The following is a 20,407-nucleotide window of genomic DNA, read 5'->3' on the forward strand; positions in this document are numbered from 1 at the left end:
ATGTTTTGCTTCAGAAAAACAAGCAAATTTCCTGTTCCATAGTCCATAATACCTTAAGGTCAGTTTTGTGATTCTTTCTTTTGGTTGCTCATTGTTGTTTTAAAATACGTCACCAATCTATATCTTATCAGCAGTCATGCGGTCTGCCAATCAGGTGGGTATTTCTGAGCTCATTTGGACTTTGCTCTGAAATTCACCCGCTGCCAGGGTGATAAACAAGTTTATGAGAGTAGCTGGTGTGATGCAGGGGCGTGTGTGGCTGGCTGCTGGTCTAGAAGTCGGTCCTGGGCAGGGCGGGCTCCCAGGTGCTCACACGGCATGGGTTAGTCTGGGCAAAGAAAAAGAAATTTTTTTAAAAAAACCCTTCACAAATCCCTCCAATAAGGAAAAGGGAAAGCTTGTTTTGATGAATTTCAAGTAGACAGAATTCTATGATCAAAATGTCTGGAACCATTTAATTTCAGAATATGTAGAATTTATAGTTAAACCCAAACTCACTCCTAGTCGACTCTCCCTCAGTTTTCTGAGGCTGTAAATCTTTACAAGAGGAAAACTGCCAATCTTCCTCCCTCAGAGTGCCTGGTGGATTGGAACCTCTACCCTTAACATTATCAGCCTGACACCTTACAACTGTCCCACCTTGCTCCTTGAGTTTGTGGTTAGGGAAGGTGCAGATGGCTAACACTTGGCTGTTAACCAAAAGACTGGAAGTTTGAGTTCACCCTGAGACACCTTAAAAAAGTTGTGATTTACGATTTATAATCTATGTAAGAAATATCAATTATTGAACACATGGCAGAGCACCATTCTATGCTGATACATGGTGGCGTGATGAGTAAGTCACTTGGATGGTAACTGGTTAATATGTAAATGTGATCCTCCCAGAACGGACAGAGCACACCCTCCACGCAGGAGCTCCACAGAGTGGTTTTTCTCTGGGTGTTGGCAGCATAGTCCCTCCTTGGCTAATCACGAAACTCTCCATCTCCAGGGCTGGAGCCATGGGGAGGGGATGTCACAAATGTTTGACGATAGAATCATTAGGGCAGTATAGATAGAGGAGGAGCAATCTGAGAGGCAGATGGAGAACAAGAGGGGAAGGAGTTGCAAAAAGAAGGCAGCAGGACAGTGTTAAACATGGTTAGGTGTGAAGAGGAATGAATGGTAAGAGGCCAGGGATGGTGGAATTAGGAGGCTGTGGCATATCCCAACACCCTCTTCCTTGGGAAATATTATTGGATGGTGAAGGTGGCATGCCCCTGCCATCTTGCCTTATTTTGGGGGCTACAGCAACTGCTGGGTTTACCTCTTTTAAAAAAAATTATTTTTTGTGTGTGTCTGGTCAAATCAGATCTGACTGGTACAGAAGGAAATTGCCCCTCCTTCTCCAGCAAAGCATCTGGTGAACTTGAACTGCAGACCTCTGAGATTGCAGTGCAGCTTCTTGCCACTAGGCCACCAGAATTACCTTTGGGTTTACCTCTTATCTTCCTCTGGACTCTGGTTATCTCAGGGAGATGGTGGGCATATCAAGGCAGATTTTTTCAAAAGTCATCATCAAATAATCCCCAAATCAAACTGACTGTCATCAGGTTGATCCTGATGCATAGAAACCTGTAAGACAGAGTAGAACTGTCCTGCGTGGATTCCAAGGCTGTACATCTTTATAGAAGCAGACTGCCACATCATTCTCCCACAGAGCAGCTGGGTGGGTTTGAACCTGTCATCTTTGGGTTAGTGGCCAAGTGCTTATCCACTATACCACCAATGCTCTTTAAGAAAGGTACATTCGTGTCTTGTGGAGCTATATTGCTGCTTTGATTAGAAGTAGCGATATGTCCCTTGAAAGTGATAGGTCACTGTGGCCAGTGGTGAAAATGGTTTCCATAGCAATGACAGCTTCTTAAAGCATTACTCTGCCTCTTTTTCCATTAACTGGGTACAGATGCTCTAGTCCTTCTTGTTTTGGGCCTTCAAGTCAAGCTAGACCAGAAGCGGGGGCTGAGCTGAACAAAAAGGTCTCGGTATGTTCAGCTGGTTTTGTCATTGAAAGGCTTATCTGCCAACCTCATCCAATTTCTCCTGGCCACGGGAGCATACAGAAAAAGCAGGGAACCTTGGCATCGTTCAGCATATATTTTTGGCTTAGTTTCCTTTGATCTTAAAATAGATCTGCAACCTAAATGGACCCTCACTTAAGACCATGTGCTATGAAAGAGAGCAGATAGAGGGGTGACAGAGACCAGGATATTCTCTTTGCTGGCACATAGGGTTTAGTGTCCATGATGATATCTATAGTATGGAAAGTGGGGTCCTTGGGTGGTACAAACAGTTAACACCCTCAGCTGTTAACTGAGAGGCTGGAAGTTCGGGTTCATGCAGAGATACCTACAAATACCTGCTGACCTGCTTTAGAAACACCACCCATTGAAAACCCAACACAGCCCAATTCTCCTCTGACACATGGGGGGTCTCCATGAGTCAGAATGACATCTCAGTGACATCTGGTGTGGTCTGGAATGACACCAGAACTGAGCACAATTCTGGGTACACAGTGGATGCTTATGGACTAAGTCGGGGGGGGGGGCGGGAATCTTTCCCCCTGACTGTTTTGGAAGCGCAACCATGTGACAGCAGTTTATCAGTGGCAGGTATTGCTGTTTTCGTTATAACCTAAGCGCTCCTTTTTTTGAACATTAAAACATAAACAAACCCTTGCATGGGGTCTGTCTCCTCTCCTGACTTATCTTCTCATTACATCCTAGTTTGTCTTCCTATGGGCATCTAGCAATGCTGGGTCCAGTCTTGACTATGCTTTTGACCAGCTGTGAGATGTGGGACATGGCCTCTGTTTGCCGTCTGTACAATGGGCATAACAATTCACTCCTCCCTGTCAGGGTTGTTGAGGAATTTTAATGAGATAATAACTGCAGAAAAGGGTTAGTATGAGAGGTTAATGAGACACTTGTTAATGGGTGAAGGTGAATGTGCCCATCAGTCAAGGAAATAATTAGTTCATCTTAACAGTTTCTGAGAGGCCTCTTCTAAGAATGCTATTTGTTTTGGTTGTAGTGCAATGGAGAATTCTCGGGGCCCGAGGAAGACTTTGCTCGACAGGAGAGCCGAGTCTCTGGACAGGTCACAGGGCCCCAGGAAGAACTTGGAGTCACGGGATAGCCTGCACCCTTCTCTGCACACGGCCCCCTGCAAGAGGGTGCTTCGCCGGACAGCCAGCGATGGGTCCAGATGTTCTGAGAGCCCAGCTCAGACTGTGGAGGCTCAGGACACCAAGATTGCTGCCCTCAGTCCAGAGGAGACCAGTGAGTTTATCCTCAGTGAGCAGAGGTTACCACAGGACATCAAGAAGGACAAGACCCAACGGCGGACCCAGTCTGGGTGGCTGAAAACCCTCGTCAACTTCTTCCTGAGGATAAGCCCTGAGGAACCCAAAGAAAAGGCCAGCAGGAATCCAAAGGTGAAGGAAGGTTTCTCTCACTCTGTGGAGTCCCCTGTACCTTCCCGTGAGCCAACTGTTAGGAAGAAATCCCACGACAAGAAGTCCAGACGCAAGAAGAACATTAGCAGCAAGAAGCATGTTGCTCAGGAGATGAAGGGAGGTCTTGATCAGGAAGCCACAGGCCAGGAGGCCAGACACCCTGAGGAGGATGACCCAGCTCACGGGGGTAAGCACATGCCAGATGAAGGGTTACCCTCCTGCACACCTCCTTTCCGCCAAGGGCTAGGGTGCTCGAAGCTTGCTTCTCAAAACTCTCAACACAGGGAACACAGAGGTGGGGGGGACTCTTGAGGAGAATAGCACAAGAGTTGAGAACTAGAGCTCAAACCCCAGTTCCACCACACACTGGCTGGCAGCTCTCTTCTTAGAGCTGCTATTGTTTACATTGATAAAATAGAGATAATAATTGCTGTCTCATGGAGCGGTTATGTGACTTGAACCAAAAATCAAAACCATTGCCGTTGAGTTGGTTTCAACACACAGTTGAGTTTGTAAGACAGATTAGAACTGTCCCATAGGGCTTCCAAGGCTGTGCATCTTTTACAGAAGCAGACTGCTCCATCTTCCTCCCGCAGAGCAGCTGGTGGGTTCGAACTGTTGTCTTTTCAGTTGGCAGTTGAGGGTTTAACCACTGCAGTACCGAGCACTCAAGGGTCATATGAGTAGTGCTCAGTAAGTGTTAGTTGTCATGAAATATTCCCATTTGAGGAGTCTGCTTCTGGGAGGAAGGGAAAAACAGAGGTCAGAGGAGAGGAAAGCCCTGCCCCTCACGCCAGTCCTGTTATGTGCCCTCCAGTTGCCTGCGATTCATAGTGACCCCATGTACAACAGCTCTGAACTCTGCTCTATCCTGAGTTAGTCTCACACCTAATCCCATCACCCCGGTTACCATGTGAATCCATCTCATCTGGGACCTTCCTCTCCTGCACTGTGTCTCCACCCTTCCAAGAATGATGCCATTCTCCAAGGACCCGTTCTTTCTGACCCTGCAAATGGATTTCTAAGATGCCCCACAAGCATATGGCGGGAGAGGCGGAGCTTTTCTCTGTAGAACTAGAAACTCACTGTGATCTTAATGGGTAGCTGAGACCCAAAGAGGAGGAGGGATGGAGAGAGACAGATTCTTTTCAAATTGAAAACTTGGTCTTGATTTTTCTGTTAGACCTGAAGGTGGCCACAGCTCTGGCCCCTGTGCTGTTTTCTCATGTTGATTCACAAGGTCAGACACTGATCAATGACTCTCCTCTTGCCCTCACTTACTCACTTTCATCTTTATTCCAGATGAGGATGATCTTGATTTTCATGAGCCTTTGTCCACCGAAGGAGGAAGTGCCAGAGTTGGGGATGGATCATGCCCGTGCTCGGGCCACCAGTGGAAAGAGGAGCTACAACCTGAGAGTGAGTCTGAATCTAGTTGGTGACCTCCAGCTGGGCCCAATTGCTCTGAGTGACTCAGAGACGTCGGACAGTTGCTGTCAGTATCTGTACACGGCTGTCCGCTCTTCTGGTGCTTCTGGCCGTGCTGATTGATTTTAGAGTGTCACAGGAAGGAGTCTTAGAAATCAGAATGAGAGCTGGGGATGCATCTTATACTAAAAAGACAAAGCAAAAACCAAGTTGCCATGGAGTTAATGATACACTCTCTGGGATTTTCAGTGACTCACTTTTGGGAGGCAGGTTTCCAGGCCTTTCTCTTGAAGCATCTCTGGGTGACTGTGAACCTCTAACCTTTTGCTTAACAACTGAGCATATTATTTGTGCTACCAGGGACTAGATTTAGGGCCATAGGATTTAAAAAAAACTTTTCCCCCTTCCCATTCAAAATTTTACCTCAAGTTAAAAAAAAGAATGTACAAAAGGCTAAAAAGAAAATAAGGGGGAAAGAAATAAAAAATATACAAAAGAATAGAAACAGTAGTTCAATTCATACTGATGTACTTCACTTAAATTCAATAATGGTTAACACAATGTCTCATTTGTTTCATATGTTGTTTTTTTTTCTATAATTATATTTTATTAATTTTCATAAACATTTACAGAGATTTTGGGTTTCCATCCATGCATTGTTGCACTCATTTGTTTCATATGTGTTGACCTTTTTAAAAGGTAAAACAAGGCTTCATCCTTAAACGCTTAAGCATGCATCTTCCAAAACGAAGGGCATTCTTAGATTCATCCACAATACCACCATTGAACCTAGCCAAGCCAATAATCATTCCCTATTCATCCAGTTCCCTGCTTGGAATGGACATGCTTTCAGAAGAAGTGCAGGGAAGGAGTTAGGGGTCTGTCAAAGAATAGCCAAGCTATTTAACAAGCATCTTTCAGGCTGCTTAGTTATTTTGTCAGCTGATAAACTGAGTCAAAGAACAAAGCCAAGATGGCTTTATAAGGAATAGGAAAGTAAAAAATGGAGAGTCATTGCCGTGGAGGTGAAACTGACCCAAAGCTGACCTGCTAGTGGGTTTTTGGAAACTCTAAATTAATGAGATCTTTTTCCTTCAGAGCCGCTGGTGGATTCGAACCGCCAGAGGCTCCACTTTTGGGCTAGCAGCGGAACTCCCTATAGACTGCCCCCAGAGCTCTCTGTGAGAGGAAAACAAACACAACAGCGACTCTTTGCTGTCGAGTAGGAACCAGCTCATAGCTGACCCTCTAGCAAGTTTTCAGAGGCTGTGAATTGCACGGAAGGAGATTGTCCATCTTCCTCCCGAAGTGGCCGCTGGTGGATTCAAAGCCCTTGTCTTTGGGTCAGCAGTGCAGCTCCCTAGGCTTCCAGAGGTCCCTGAAGGAGGGAAATGGAGACTGAAACGAAATGCAGGCAGCCTGAGAACAGCATTATTTGTTCCTCTTTCTGTGTAAACGGTAAGCTGGCAGCTAGCAAGGTCTGTCTGGGAATATTGTCCTTGAGCAGTTTGGCTGGGATACTAAAGACAACTGTTGGCATTGTTGTGTATTCTCTGCGTAACCTTGGGAGTGAGGCTGAGCAAGTATATGGCAGGCTGTTTGATTCATGTCTGCTCATGTCCTCTTGTTCTTCACCTGAGTGAGGCCACATCTCCTCCACTTTCCCTATCCTAGCAAACCAGACTATCAGCCTTACAAAGTGTTTCCAAGCCCAGCTCTTCGTTTGATGGCTCACAGTTTCTTGAGGAAGGTAGGATTTCAACCCACATTTCAAGAGGTGACACAATGGAGGCTCAGAGAAATTAACCAGCTTATTCAAGATCACCCAGCCTACTGAACCCAAAGCAGATCATTAACAGAATTATGACGTTCAGAAGAAATTACAGGGGTACACATTGAAAGCCCAGCTGACCTGAATCTTCTGCTTTGGTTTATTACCTCATGGTTCTTCCAGCTGCTTCCAACCCTCTCTCAGAAGTACCAGTCTCTGCCACGTGGGACTTGCCTGCCCACACCCCCCCTCCCCCAACTTCTGTGGCCTGAGGAACTATTGAAGGAGAACTCTTACCTAATCCTGCAGTCCCAAGTTGATCTCAGAAGTCCAAGAGAGTAATTTAGGAAGAGTCCTCTGGGCATCTGGAAAGGCCAACTAACTAGGCATGTTTTTTCTCTTGTAGAGGATGCTATTATCCAGATGATAGTGGAATTGCTCCAGAGAGTGGGAGACCAGTGGGAAGAAGAGGTGAGGAGTAAACCATCCATGCAGCCCCCCAGGGGTTCGCTATTCTCCTCACTCAAATTCTGCCTGTCCTTCCAGGTCCAGTTCCAGCCCCTGCTCACCCTTGAACCCCATCTCACCCCCAGTGGTAGACCTCAGTCCTCCCAGGCTCTGGACTCAGTCACCTCCCCTCATCTGGGGCCATGCTCTAGCACTTGGCTGCTTTCCTAGTTTTCCTGAAGCTGCTTCCTCTTTTCCTCAGGTCAGGGTCCATCCAGATAAGATGGGCCCTGAGTCAACTTCTCTTGTCTTCCCACAGAGACTGAAAACCCAGCAGCCTATGGTGATTCTTCCAAACCTAGGCCCAGTCCTCAAGAGGAAATCTGTAGAAAAGAAGTCCAGCTTCAGAAGAGCCTTTTCTCATAAGAAGCTTGGATCTGAGGAGCCCAAGAGAGCAGGGCCTGCTGATGCTCCTGCCCCCGAGGCCCGGCCCCCCAAGAGGCCCAGCTTCCTGCCGCTGTGTGTTGGTGGTGGCCATCGGCCCTCCGTCTCCAGCAGCTCTGGTGAGCTGGCTCTGCAGTTACCATAGCAACACTGAGGCTGCCTCCAGCTCTGGAACCTTCCTCAGGGCTGGAGTTAGTCATCCCAGATCTGACTTTTTTAATTCAGCTCCAAGTAGTGTGGGGAGATCTTTGGGGAGGAGAGAAGAGCTGGATATCAGCAGGTTATCCACCGCCACACACAAAACCTCCCTGAAGTCTAGGCAGTCCTGGAATGGAAACTGCTCAGGGACCCGACGACACTCGTCTGTGCATAGCCCCAGCTTGCATACCCTGGTGGGGATAGCGTGTGCAGGAAAGAGCTGGAGCCCACAAGGCAGGACCCTTTACTGCTGACCTGTGCTTTCTACGCCCGCCCCCATCTCTAAGTCTCAGTTCCCTCAGCTGTAAAATAAGACACACACACACACACACCCTCCCTTATTGTGAATCTGTAGCTCAATCTGTCCTCACAGACTCTTTATGAAGACATGTTTTACACATGAGGTAAAGTGTTGTGTTCAAAATCACATGTCCCATTGGTGATGGAGGCAGAGCTCAAGGGAGAAGGAATCTCACAGGAACTATTTCATCCTGGAAGTCGGGAGGAAAGAGCCTGACAAGTCACCCCAGATAAGGGAATTTGCATTTTTAGAGTTAGGAAAAAGGCAGTGCTTGACACCAGAGAATGAACGTAGTGGTGAGGTTTCAGGCCTTGAGGGGAGATACTTTCATGATAGGGGATTCTGGTCAGGATATATAATTATGCGGTAGGTGAGGCAACTACTTGTAGACCAGGCAAAAATGGTGGAAAGGCGGGGAGTCAGGAGAGGAAGCAGAACCAGAGAGCACTATGGAAGGACAGAGAGGTAAACAGTTTGGTCTGGTCAGCAGATCAGAGACCCAGCCCCGCCCCTCAGATCACCTTCCCCACCCACAGCAGGCTTGGGGTGGTTAACCTAGGAACTCACTTTGGGGCTAGCTTCAGGGTGTCAGATATTAACACATTCACCTTTCATCTTGCCTCTCAGACTTGGAAGAACCTTCAGTCCCAGAGGCCGTGTCTGAAGATGTTAAGAGTCCTTGCCCCTTGGACCCCCTCACTGGAAACCAGGGGTCTGAAGAGAAGCTGCAGCCAAACAGAGCCTTGGAATTCAGTCAGTACCCCCCACACTCCCGTGCCTTTTCCTCAGCGACCCCTCAGAGAACATTTGACCTAGTGGCTCCCCTAGAAGAAGAGAATCTGAGACAGAGAGGGATGAGGACCAGCCCAGACCTGGCCCCTGCGTGCAGTAGCAGCTGGGAAGGGAGCCTTGTGGCCCCAGCTCAGGCCCTGTCTCACAGTGCCCTGTAGCTGTAAACTGGTAAAAGAACTACCACCTTCTTTGGAGAGGCTGACAACATAAGGAAACATCGCTCATGGCAAGAGCTCAGGAGATTGTAGTGATCTTTAGGGTCTGGGTTTAAATACAGCTTTGACTTCTTGGTGTTGGAGAAGAGTACTAAACATCCCATAGACTGCCAAAAGAACAAACAGATAAATCTTGGAGAAGCTGCAGCCAGAGTGCTCCTTGGAGTCTAAGATGGCAAAGCTTTGTCTCTCGTATTTTGAACATGTTGCTAGGCAAGACTATTCCTTGGAAAAGGACATAATAGGAAAGATAGAAGGTCAGCAAAAGAGAGGAAAACCTCCAACAAGATGGATTGACACAGTGACTGCAGCAGAGGGCTCAAGCATGTCAGAGATAGAGATGATGAAAACGGCACAGGATAGGACAGGGTTCAGATCTGCTGTTCATAGGCTCGCTATGAGTCGTACTTGACTCAGTGGCATCTAACAACTGACCCCTTGGGGCTATGTGAACGTGGTTAAATCACTTCATATCTCTGGCCTTGGATTCCTCCTTTGTAACATGGGGGTTAGGACAGGACCTCCTTTGCCAAGTTATTCCAAAAACAAACCTACTGCTGCTGAGTTGATCTTAACTCCTAGTGTAGAGTAGGACTGCCCCACAGGGTCCCCAAGGCTGTACGTTTTAGAGCAGTAGACTGCCTCTCCTTTGTATGAAGAGGATGGTGACAGCACCACTAACCTTACACTTACCAGTCAGGCACTTAACTGCTGAGTCACTAGGATTCCCTCCTTGAATTACTGCGAGGCTTTACATGAATTAAAAGGAGACCTGACGGTGTAATAATTAAGTGCTCAAGTGCTAAGTGAAATGTTGGTGGTTCTACCTCCTCCTACAACTCGGCAGGAAAAAGGCCTTGTTCCCGGCTTCTCTAAAGATTTCAAACCAGGAAACTCAAACTCACTCCCATTAAGCTGTGTCTGACTCAGAGTGACCCTCTAGAGGGTTTCTGAGGGGGAGCTCTGGTGGCCTAGTGATAAGAAACTAAGCTGCCATCCCAAAGGCACACAATTCAGCTCTACCAGCTGCCCCACAGGAGACTGATGAACAATCTCCTCTTGCTTGGAGGGTCAGCCATGAGTCGGTTCCGACTTGGTAGTACACGACAACAAGTTTCCGAGGCTGTAAAGCTTTACAGGAGGGACCACTCATCTTTCTTTCTCGGGGCAGCTGGCAGATTTGAACTGGTGACCTTTTGGTTCATAGTGTAACATGTAGTATGCGAAATCACCAGAGATTACACTCCAGAAATAGCCTCTAGACCGTTCTACTCTGTCACATAAAGTTTCTGTGAGTTGGAATCTACTTGAAAGCACCTAACAACAACAACAACAACAACAAGCGAGTTAATATCTATAAGGTATTTAGAACATTTGGCAGGTAATAAGTGTTAGCTGCATTTATTATTTTTCTTGTTAAGTAGCTCAATTGTTAAGTAAATTGTTGATAAGAGGATTCAAACAGCACACTAGCTATAGGAGAGAAACTAATAGTGGCTATTGTCAGAATTATTATAATATTATCTTAAGCAGAGACAGGCCAAGGGTCACATAAGCACTGTCAGTTCTATGGGTATGAAATACTTAGTCCTCATTCTCCTTTGGCCTTTGCTTTTCTTGGGATCTGTGACTTTAAGGGGACCTGGGAAGAAGCCCTGTCTACGCAGAAGGTTAGGGAGGTGTGGAATGAGAGGTAGGAGGAGACCTTGCCAGATGGCTCCTAGTACCTTCTCTTGGAGGCAGAAGCCCAGTCTGCCTGACTCACGCAAACCAGGCATGTCTAACCTGGCATGCTGTAGACCCCACTGGTGGAGGAAGAAGTGAACATGCATTTCCAGGAATCCTGCTTGGCCTTTGAGCCACCCCTGAGGCTTTCTTGGGGTGGGGTAAACAAACACAAGCTGTTAGCACCCTAGGAGGGCTGCTGTAGGAAGTCCTGTCCAAACTCTGGCCTTCCTAGGGCCCCTGGGTCTTAACAGGAAGTGGAAATTACCACATAGAAAAGCTACTACCAAAGTACCAAAATGTAAACCACCACTTTAATCTTTTGTAGATGAATTCATTCGGAAGATCTGTGATCTACTCCAAGATGCAGAGGAGCAAGGGGCAGAGAAGGTGAGGACCTTCAGCAAACACTCGTGCCTGGCCCGACTTATACTGTGTCCCCACCCTCACTCTTCCAAAGCTCTGGCCCTGTCCCTCTTCCCAAAGCTTCCCCTGAGCTCTGCAGGAGCTATGTCTTTCTCTCGCCTGCTCCAAGCATCAGTTACTCTTCTGTCTGGCCACAGGCTTTGGCCCGCAGTGAAACTGATTCAGGAATGCTGGTCTCCCTCACCACATATCAAGGCCAGGGGCCCTAACAGTTTCTCTCACCCCTGCGACAGAGACTTCAAACCCAGGAGCCAGAGGTGGCTGTGGAAAACCCAGGTCCAGCCTCCAGAAAGAAATCCACAGAGAAGAAGTCCAGCTTAAGGAGAGCCTTTTCTCATAAGAAGTACAGCTCCAAGGAGGCCAAGAGAATGGGGGCCGCAGATGCTTCCAGCTCCGAGGCCCCTCGACCACCTAAGAGGCCCAGCTTTCTGCCACTGTGTGTCAGTGGAAATCGGCCCTCCATCTCCGACAGCCTCGGTGAGCGGGTGGTGTTGCCATGGCAACACTGAGCCTCCTCTGGTTGGCCCAGGGCAGGGGTTGGTCCATTGTGAGTCACATTCGACTTGGCTTTTGCTCTGAGCAGGTGGGAGGTACCCACTATCCACAACTCTCCCCATACACTCAAACGAATATGGTGCTAAATTAGTGATTATCAAGTGTTCCCGAATAACCTGGAAAGATAACAAAGCAAATGCAGAGACCTAGGATAGGAGAGAGACCAGATATGGCTCTCTCCCTTTTTTTTTTCACTACCACAAAGTGGGGGGACCACTGTAGACAATGATTCCCCTGACAATTATGAATTGTTCCTAATTGACTTAATTGTCCATAACTGGCAATTATGTGATGTGCCACTCTCACATAAATGATCTCTTTTTTTAAAAAAATAAAATTTTTATTTTATACTAGTTTACTTACAAATACATTATCTTTTTAACCCTGTGAGAGCAGTCTTCTACTCCCATTTGACAGATGGAGAAAGTGAGGCTCAGACAGTCTTAAGTGATTTGATCAACTCCCACAGAGTGAAAGTGGAAGCTGGATTCACCTTGTGGGATCTGTTGGCTCAAACGTTTACTTTTCTAACAGTCCAGCTCTCTGGAGGGTGGTGAGTTTAGTGGAAAAAAAGAGTTTGATTTCTGGATAGGCAGAGAGGACTGTGAACTCCTCAGAAGCTGGTCCGAGGAGGCAAGGAAGGGGTTGACTAAGGAGTCTGGTAAAACCGGGAGCACTCTTGGGCCTGTGCTGCTGCTTATCAGAACTGAGATCCAGCTGTGTGTTGGTGGATTTGAGACAGAGGTGATGTAAACCCCACTCACACCAACTTTTTTGCCCTCAGATGGGGAGGATGGCGATTTCCAGAAGGTGCTGCCTGCAGAAGGAGGGCCAGTTGACTCCTTGGAACCATCCTCCCACACCAGAAGGCACAAGCCAGAAGGGGAGCCTCAGATGGACAGAGGCTTTGAATCTAGTTAGTACAGCCCTTGCTCTGTGGGGTGATTCTCGTTTGCATGGAACAGGCTGAATCTAAGGGAATGTGGAGGGCTTGGGAAGGAAAGAAGTTACCAATGCCCCAGCTGACCAGTCCCCTGGGGACCCTACTACAGATTTGACCTTTAAACTAGAGCTCTTGGGACAAAGTAGAGAATCTCCACTATTCTATTATGAACTATTATTTGATTCTGTGGGCTTTAACTTGGCTCTCCCACCCCACTCCCATTTTTGGTGTGATTGGATTTTTTCATATAAAATTTCTGACTTACTCTATGTCTCATAACTACTTATTACTAGGGGAAAATCTCCTTAGGAGAAAAAAAAATTTTGAGCATTTGCACATTTCTATGGTATAAATATGTGCACATTTCTGTGGTGTAAATATTTCTACCGTGGCCAATTTCAACCACCAATAGTTTAAGAACTGGTTGACAGAATTCCAGAATATTTACAATGGCAAAATATGAGTAAACCAAGCTCTCCACCCAGGTCAATGGTGTATGCCTGCCTCACCAAGTAGTCACGTGTTTCCCCCTAGCAATCTGATTGGCTGGTCCTGGATAAGGCTTCAGTTTCTCCCATCTGTCAAGTGAGGTTGAAAGTAATTTGAGTGGGACCTGGCAGATTCATGCAAAGACCTATTCTGTTCCTAGAAAATAAACCAAAACCACAACTTTCATGTTCCCCACTCCTAGTTTAGGGGAAGACTTGACTTTGCTTTTCACGGTTGACTAATCCATGGGCTCAGCCCACATATCTTTGATCTATGAACAAGTCATTGCAGAATTGTATTACTGAGAGGGAACTAGGGGACCTCCAGTCAACAGCCCTTCAATCCTTTTTTCTCTTCCTTAGAAGAGTTAATCATCCAGAAGCTGGTGGCTCTTCTTCAGCAAATGCATGGCCAGTTGGGGGAGCAGGTGAGGATCACTCTGACCTCTCCAAGTCAACCCTGGGGACCTCATCTCTACCCACGACTGACCCAGTTATCCTGAGCTAAATTCTCAGACCCTTAACTTCTCTGAGTCATAGCATTTTTTAGAAAATGGGGGATTGATACCTACTTGACCATGTTTATTTTAGTGAGTGTATGAAAAAATGCTAGACATGTAGTAGATGAGATCAATGTTAGTTTAAAATAACATGATGCTCCTGTATGTAGCTCCCCTGCCAGCAGGGCCCGCCCCAGCCCAAGTCCTCTGTTGAAACCCAGTGGCTGCCACTCCTTCTTTGGACGCCTCGTTCAGCCTGTGTGCCTGGTCTGCCAGCTCTCTGATCCCAGCCTCTGCTCTGTCTCTTTTTTCTTTTTCTTTTTTTATCTTTCATGGCCACACAGTTTCACTGATGTGGTTTCCCAAGTCTTTTAAGCTTGTAGCTTTTCCTTCTCTGCTAGATAGCCTGTCAGAGAAGATTCTCTGCCTTGGAAGAACTCACAGTCTATTCTGTAAAGCACATGTGAATGACACCTAAAGAGATGTCAGGAACGAGTACAGGTCACATATCTGTGTTGTTGTGTGCTGTGGTGTTGGAACCAACCCATAGCTGACCCTCCAGTGGGTTTTCAAAGTTAGTCACACCGAAGGAGATTCTTCCAGGGAATAGCTGGTGGATTCGAACAGTGCGCCTTTGGGATTGCAGTGCAGCTTCTTACCACCGGAGCTCCCTGGTCCAACAGATCAGTGTTAATATCTCATTTACCCTAACTACAGACATCAGCCCAACTTCTAGCTGCCAGTACCTGCCTCTCCTTGCCAGAGCACTGCCTTCTAGAGGCATTTTGCCCCCCACCTAGGTTAGAATTGACATTTCTCCGTGAATAACTCTCAACCGGTGGCTGATGGGAGTTGGTGTCCAGGTGCACCCTGGAGCCACTGTGGATTTGGCCATAGACCACCGCAATAAACCCCAAGCCACAATCAAGCGAACCACATGATTTTTTTGTTTGCTTCCCAGTACAATAAAATTTATGCTTACACTATGCAGTGTGCAACAGCGTTATGACAAAGCTTGAAATATGAGAATTACCAGAATGTGACAGAGACATGCCTTGGGAAGATTGGTGCTGATAGACTTCCTCCACCCAGGGTCATTAACCTGTCAAAAACACAACTGTGAAGAGCGAGAATGCCAAGTGCGTAAAACAAGACACCTGTACAAATAGCCCAGCTGCTTTGCCCCTTGAGTAAGTGCTGATGGCCTAGTGGATAAGGAGTTGTGCTGCCAACCCAAAGGTAGTTGGTTTGAATCCACCAGCTGCTCCATAGGAGGAAGGTGGGCAATCTTCTCCCATGTGATTTACAACCTCTGAAAACCAGCTGAGACGTAAACTCTGAATAGTTTCCAACTTGACAGAAATTAGGAAAAGGGGTTTTTGGGCCCTTAGGGGGATAACCTTGAGAATTGCATTCTACTCTGGCTCCTCGGAGTGCCCTGGTAGGATTAGGCTCCTGTTTTGACCCCTGGGAGACTGTTTTATATGCTCATCCTATGTCTTCATTCCCCATCAGTGTTTCTTAGGAGTATTTTACAAATAAACTACCTGTATCCAAGTCTTTGCCTTAGGTCTGCTTCTGAGAAAACCCTACCTGAGACATTTAAGCATCAAGAGCAGGAAGCTTTTTTTTTTTAACTTAATGTATTTTGAACCATGACATAATAATAATAAAAAAGAGCAGTCAGCTTACTGGAAGAGGTTTAGGATAAGAACCAAGACTCATCTAGCATCTACTCTATATCAAATAGATAAACCATCTCCCTCAGTCAGACACACCAGCGATGCTGGGTAGTGCAAATAATTTTGCAATTGTTCACTAACCAAAGGTTGGTGGCTCAAACCTATCAGCAAACAGATCTGGTGACCTTACTTCAGAAGACCAGTGTTTGAAAACCCTACGGAGCACAGTTCTGCTCTGGTCCACATGGGGTCACCATGAGCTGATCGAGCCAGCAGTCCCTGGGGCTACTGTTTTATGGAATGGTGACAGGGGTCCAGAGAGGCCACACACATACTAAACGGGATTTATAAATTAGTTCTCTGAGTCCCTATACCTGCACTTCCCCCCTTCACTTTGTCTTGCTGCCTTAAGCTGGATGTTGCATGGTGCAGTCTGAGTCTGAGGGCAGTGGGGGAATTTAACAAGGGTGCTCATTCCCAGACAGGGAGGCACCCACCCTGGCACAAGGCTTGGGTGAGGGGCAGCCAGCTGTGGGGGCACTGCCTGTAATCAGTACTCATGGCCTGCCTGCTTTTCTGTTTCCAGATCAGGAGACACCCCAGCTTTAAAAAGTTTCTTTACAAGCTCTCGGACTCCTCCCTCAAAAAGTTGGCAATTACCTTGCAGAATCAGGAGGCCCATCTCCCTGAGCCCAACAGAAACCTTGATGAGAGACGCTACCAGTTTGCTGCGGACTTGGTGAACGTATTTGCTGGCAATAATGGCCACACTGTCCACAGGCTCATAGGCCTACCAGGCCACTACAATCAGAACACTTACGCTCAGTTTCTCTGCAGGAAGGCCCAGCAGGTGAGGGAGGGTGGGGACAGTGTGGTACTGTGGCCTAGGAGACAAGAGATGCGGTGGGCCTCAAGTAGGAACTCCTTACAGTTCTCTGCCATCCAAGGTCTTCTGAGACCACTCTAAACCACAATGACCATCCTTTTCCAAGCTCCTAATGGCTTTACTCCATAGTTAACATTATATGGAGGCCTGGTGGTGTAGTGTGTAGCATATTGGGCTGCTAACCAAAAGGTCGGCTGTTTGAATCCACCAGCTGGTGGGAGAAAGATGGACAATCTCCGTTCCTAAAGATTGACAGCCTTGGAAATCCCATGGAGGGGGAATTGACTCAGTGGAAGTCGGCTGGGTTTTTTGTTTATCTGGCTCTGCTTATTTATTTCCATACTCTTTGATATCCGTATAGAATATTGGAATGGCTTTCATTTTAGTTTGCCCTCATTATTTAATGGATTTTGCAATTTCTCAATTCTAAACTGATGTAAAAGTCAATAACAAACAAAATTAAGATTATATGTCAAGTAAGGGATGACTAAGGTTGAGGACAAGGCTCTTTGGACTGTGATTCACTGGCCTCACTCACCCTGTATTGATTGAAGACTAGCTTATCTGTCCACCACCCTCACCATTCTGACTGGTTTTGTGCTATTCCTAATTATTACCCTTCCCCAGAGACACTGGAATTTTTCCTGTTAGAGAGAGTACTCTTCAAGTTTTCACATTTTCTGGTAGACTCTGATAAGCAGTTATTCTCCACCCTTTTCAAATTTACTTAAGAAAACTAGCTATAGATTTGATTCAGATCAATACTATAGAAGCCACTGAAAGAATGACTATCTGACTTGAAAGGAATAACATATTTTGCTTGTTAGTACTGAACAAATATGATAGAACTCCTACCTCCAAACATTCTCCTGGGAAAGCAGACATTTAAAACAACAATGTTTTTGATCACTCAAGGAAATTTTCTGTCTTGTTCTCCTGGGATTGTTTTTAGAAGCCTTTTGTCTCAAGAAAGCTGGTCTTTCTTCATGATAGTTGTCTTTCACTATTCTAATGCTTTGCCTCATGGTAGGTTCTTTTCCTGGTGGGAAGTCATGTGGCCTAGACCTCTCTTTTCTCTGTTGGAGAATGAGTCTATCACATATAATTTACCCTCTGGGTTGGGTTAGGTAATAACTTAAGAGTGATCAGAATTCTTTGTGCTAGTTATTGTAGAAATATTAATTCTGCTATACTCAGTAGCCCAAACCCTAGTCTTCTGATTTTACTAGCTGTTCATTCAGGTAGAGGGGTGAGAGAAAGAGAGGAAGACCTTGAACAAGACAGAATGACACAAAAATTGTGACAATGAGTTCAAGCATATCAGAGATGGCCAGGATGGTTTAGGATAGGGCAAAGCTCAGATCTGTTTTCATAAGGGGAGGTCTGGTGGCCTAGTGGTTAGAAGCTGCACTGCAATCCCAAAGGCATATGGTTCTAATCCACCAGCTGCTCTGTGGGAGAAGAAATGGACAATATTCCTCCCATGCAATTCATTGCCTTTGAAAACCCACTGACAGGTTAGCTATGGGTCAGTTCCAACTTGATGGTATGCCCTGATAAAAAGGGGCCACTCTGAATCATAGTTGACTCAATGGCATCTAACAACAATCACAAATATTCATTCCTTTTTGTCCACTCACTCATCCATTCAACTAGTAGTTTCAAAGAGAAACTAGCCTAGGGAGCTCTGGTGGCACAATCTGTAGGGAATTGTGCTACTAACCCAAAGAGCATGCCTCCCTGATGGTTCAAATCTACCAGCTGCTCCACAGAGATAGCTCTTCTCCCATGAGATTTATAGCCTCAGGAACCCTATGGAGGGTCACTGAGGAGCTAGTTCTCACTCCACAGCAATAAGAGTTGAGAGAATGTGCCTGGTTGCACAAGGTACAATGTGATTCTGTGGCAGGTGGAGCTTTGAAACGTCATGTGTTAATATAAAAGACACACTGCTCACCAGTGATGAAGCTGCATGGCAGTTACATGCAAATGAGTGGTAGCTGAGGTCAACAAAGCAAGCTGGTCTTGGAAGGCTTCAGGGAGGCGGCAGGCATTGAGTTTGACCTTGTAGAACAGGGAAGCTTTAGATGAGAAGAAAGGACCAGGAGAATCCTTTGGTGTGTGGAGAGACTGCCTGAGTAAAGGCTTCGAGGTGAGAGCTAGTGTGATGTATTGGAAGGGTGAAAGCCTCTTGTTACCAGAGTGGAGGAATATTTTGGGTAAAGTTCTTGCCATGGGGACATCTTATAACAGAAAGGCAAAGAATTAGGCTGTGGCTGAAAGTTATATTCTTTTTCTCTTTCTAGAACATCAAGAACCCTGAAAGCCAAAGTCCAGATTGAAAGCTGGACCCAAATTCTCTTGAACTGGCCAAGCTGTTGGCAATGTTACCCAGGAGGGAACTCTGAAGACTTCCTAATGCCCCAATCCAAGGCTCCGGGGACTTGATGGGAGACAAGAGGGCATAACCGTTCTACAGCCATGCACCTTGTGAATCTGTTGGGACTGAGAAAGCACAAAGCATTCTTTTATGAAGCTAGAGGCAGAAGTTCTGTTGGGTGAAAAGAACTTTGGGAGTTAGAAGACCTGCTAGACCCAATTCAACCCATTACAGCTCTATCATGTGGAACTGTTTGTAGGGAGTGAGTGAGTGCCTTCATGCTGTGGCTGAATTTACGACACTAAGCAGACAGCAATCTTTATGCCCTCATCAAATGAAGGGATGAATGGATCAAGGGGAAACCTCTTGAGAACCAGGAAAAGGTGCCAGGCATTCCTTGGGAGTCCTTGATTCTTGTTTGGAATTCTGCAACCAGTGCTTACAACACTAATTGGGGCTTAGGGAAGAAATGGGGGAGCTAACTTGACAGGCACTGGGCACGAACACTAACTAGAGCAGGAGCCAGGACTCACATTCTGGAGCCAATCTTAGCACTGACTTGTGTTCTTAGATGAGTCTCCTGGTTTTCACTTCTGCTTTAAAGAGTTACGAATCTCTCTCTCTCTCTCTCATCATCTCTATCTCTGTATCTCTATCTCTATATCTATCTATCTATCTATCTATCTATCTATCTATCTATCTATCTATCTATCTATCTATATTCTTGATCCACAGTGGCTGACAGTATGCCTATTATCAGGTAGAAGGCCTGCTGACATTTTCCCAGACACTAAAAAATGGGCCACAGTTTTAAAAATAATTTTTAAATCTTTGGCCACAACATCCAGGTGCATTTAACCATACACATCCAACACATCCTGCGGGCAGTGCTGGATGCTCATATGGACTGATGCCTCTCAACTCTGTAGGCACTGATTGCAGACCCAGACTGGGAAGTCACTGGATTAGATGGTCTCTTGGCCCCTTCCAACTCTGGGTCCCTCAGGTCAGCCAGAGAAATGGACTTGATATGAGCCACACATCATTTCCATCTCATGGAGTTTGTTAAGGGCCAATGAGGAAATGGCTGTGAAAGAGTTCCATGTATGTGGCTTTGCTTGTGGCAGCCGCAATCTGGGTGGACTTCAGGGACTGAGAGAAGGATTTGCGCAGGGCCTCTATGGATGGCTGTGCAGGTATGCACTGCTCAAAAGCACTTTAGCTGAGGAGGCTGGTCACGTTCTAGATATCGTGGATTTAAAGATTTATGGCGGCTGTCTTCCAGCTGACAACAGGAAAGTGTCTTGAGGAAGGGGCTCTTTTTTGTGTTTGCAGAAAGGTGAGGTGTGGGTTGAGGGAAGCTCTCCCTTTGACACAGATGAACATTTTTATCAGCTTGACTCAGATGGCACGATTCACTGCCAGTGTAAGCACTTGGCCATGTTCTCAATCTACCTACAGGCTTAGCAGGGAAGCATACAGACATCTGACTCCCTTGGACATTACCAGGAGCACATGACCACAGGGGAAAGAGTGTTAAAACCTGGGAGGCAAACTTAATCTTGTTACTCTTGGTGGAAATCGTATTTCTATATTGAGGACCTTTTGGTGGAGTAAGGAGGGCAAAGCCAAGTGCAGAAAAGCCTGAGGTGAGATTGGCCTTCAGCTCACAGGAGGTTTGGGGAAGTTCAACCAAACATATTCTGAAAGTCATTTCGTGTTTATTGCTG

At 46.4% G+C, this 20,407-nt stretch overlaps 1 protein-coding gene across 1 annotated transcript; it reads left to right on the forward strand.

Annotated features, from left to right (window-relative positions):
* Positions 1-3,076: 3,076 nt before the first annotated feature.
* LOC102851342 (chromosome unknown open reading frame, human C6orf222) lies at positions 3,077-18,639 on the forward strand. Its single transcript, XM_006882172.1, has 10 exons — positions 3,077-3,683; positions 4,799-4,915; positions 7,102-7,166; positions 7,462-7,705; positions 11,146-11,207; positions 11,477-11,720; positions 12,583-12,714; positions 13,593-13,657; positions 15,998-16,261; positions 18,604-18,639. Exons 1-10 carry the CDS (start codon positions 3,077-3,079, stop codon positions 18,637-18,639), a joined length of 1,836 nt encoding a protein of 611 aa, XP_006882234.1.
* Positions 18,640-20,407: the final 1,768 nt, after the last annotated feature.

Source organism: Elephantulus edwardii, unplaced genomic scaffold (genome assembly GCF_000299155.1).
Source record: "Elephantulus edwardii isolate Elephantulus edwardi_28Jun2011 unplaced genomic scaffold, EleEdw1.0 scaffold00017, whole genome shotgun sequence".
Lineage (NCBI taxonomy): Eukaryota > Metazoa > Chordata > Mammalia > Macroscelidea > Macroscelididae > Elephantulus > Elephantulus edwardii.

Bases quoted from the DNA above. Each gene is read 5' to 3' on its own strand.
- LOC102851342 (XM_006882172.1), top strand. From the start codon at position 3,077: ATGGAGAATTCTCGGGGCCCGAGGAAGACTTTGCTCGACAGGAGAGCC. The intron at 7,167-7,461 runs GTGAGGAGTAAA...GTCTTCCCACAG, and splicing joins GAGACCAGTGGGAAGAAGAG to AGACTGAAAACCCAGCAGCC. The intron at 12,715-13,592 runs GTTAGTACAGCC...TCTCTTCCTTAG, and splicing joins GGACAGAGGCTTTGAATCTA to AAGAGTTAATCATCCAGAAG.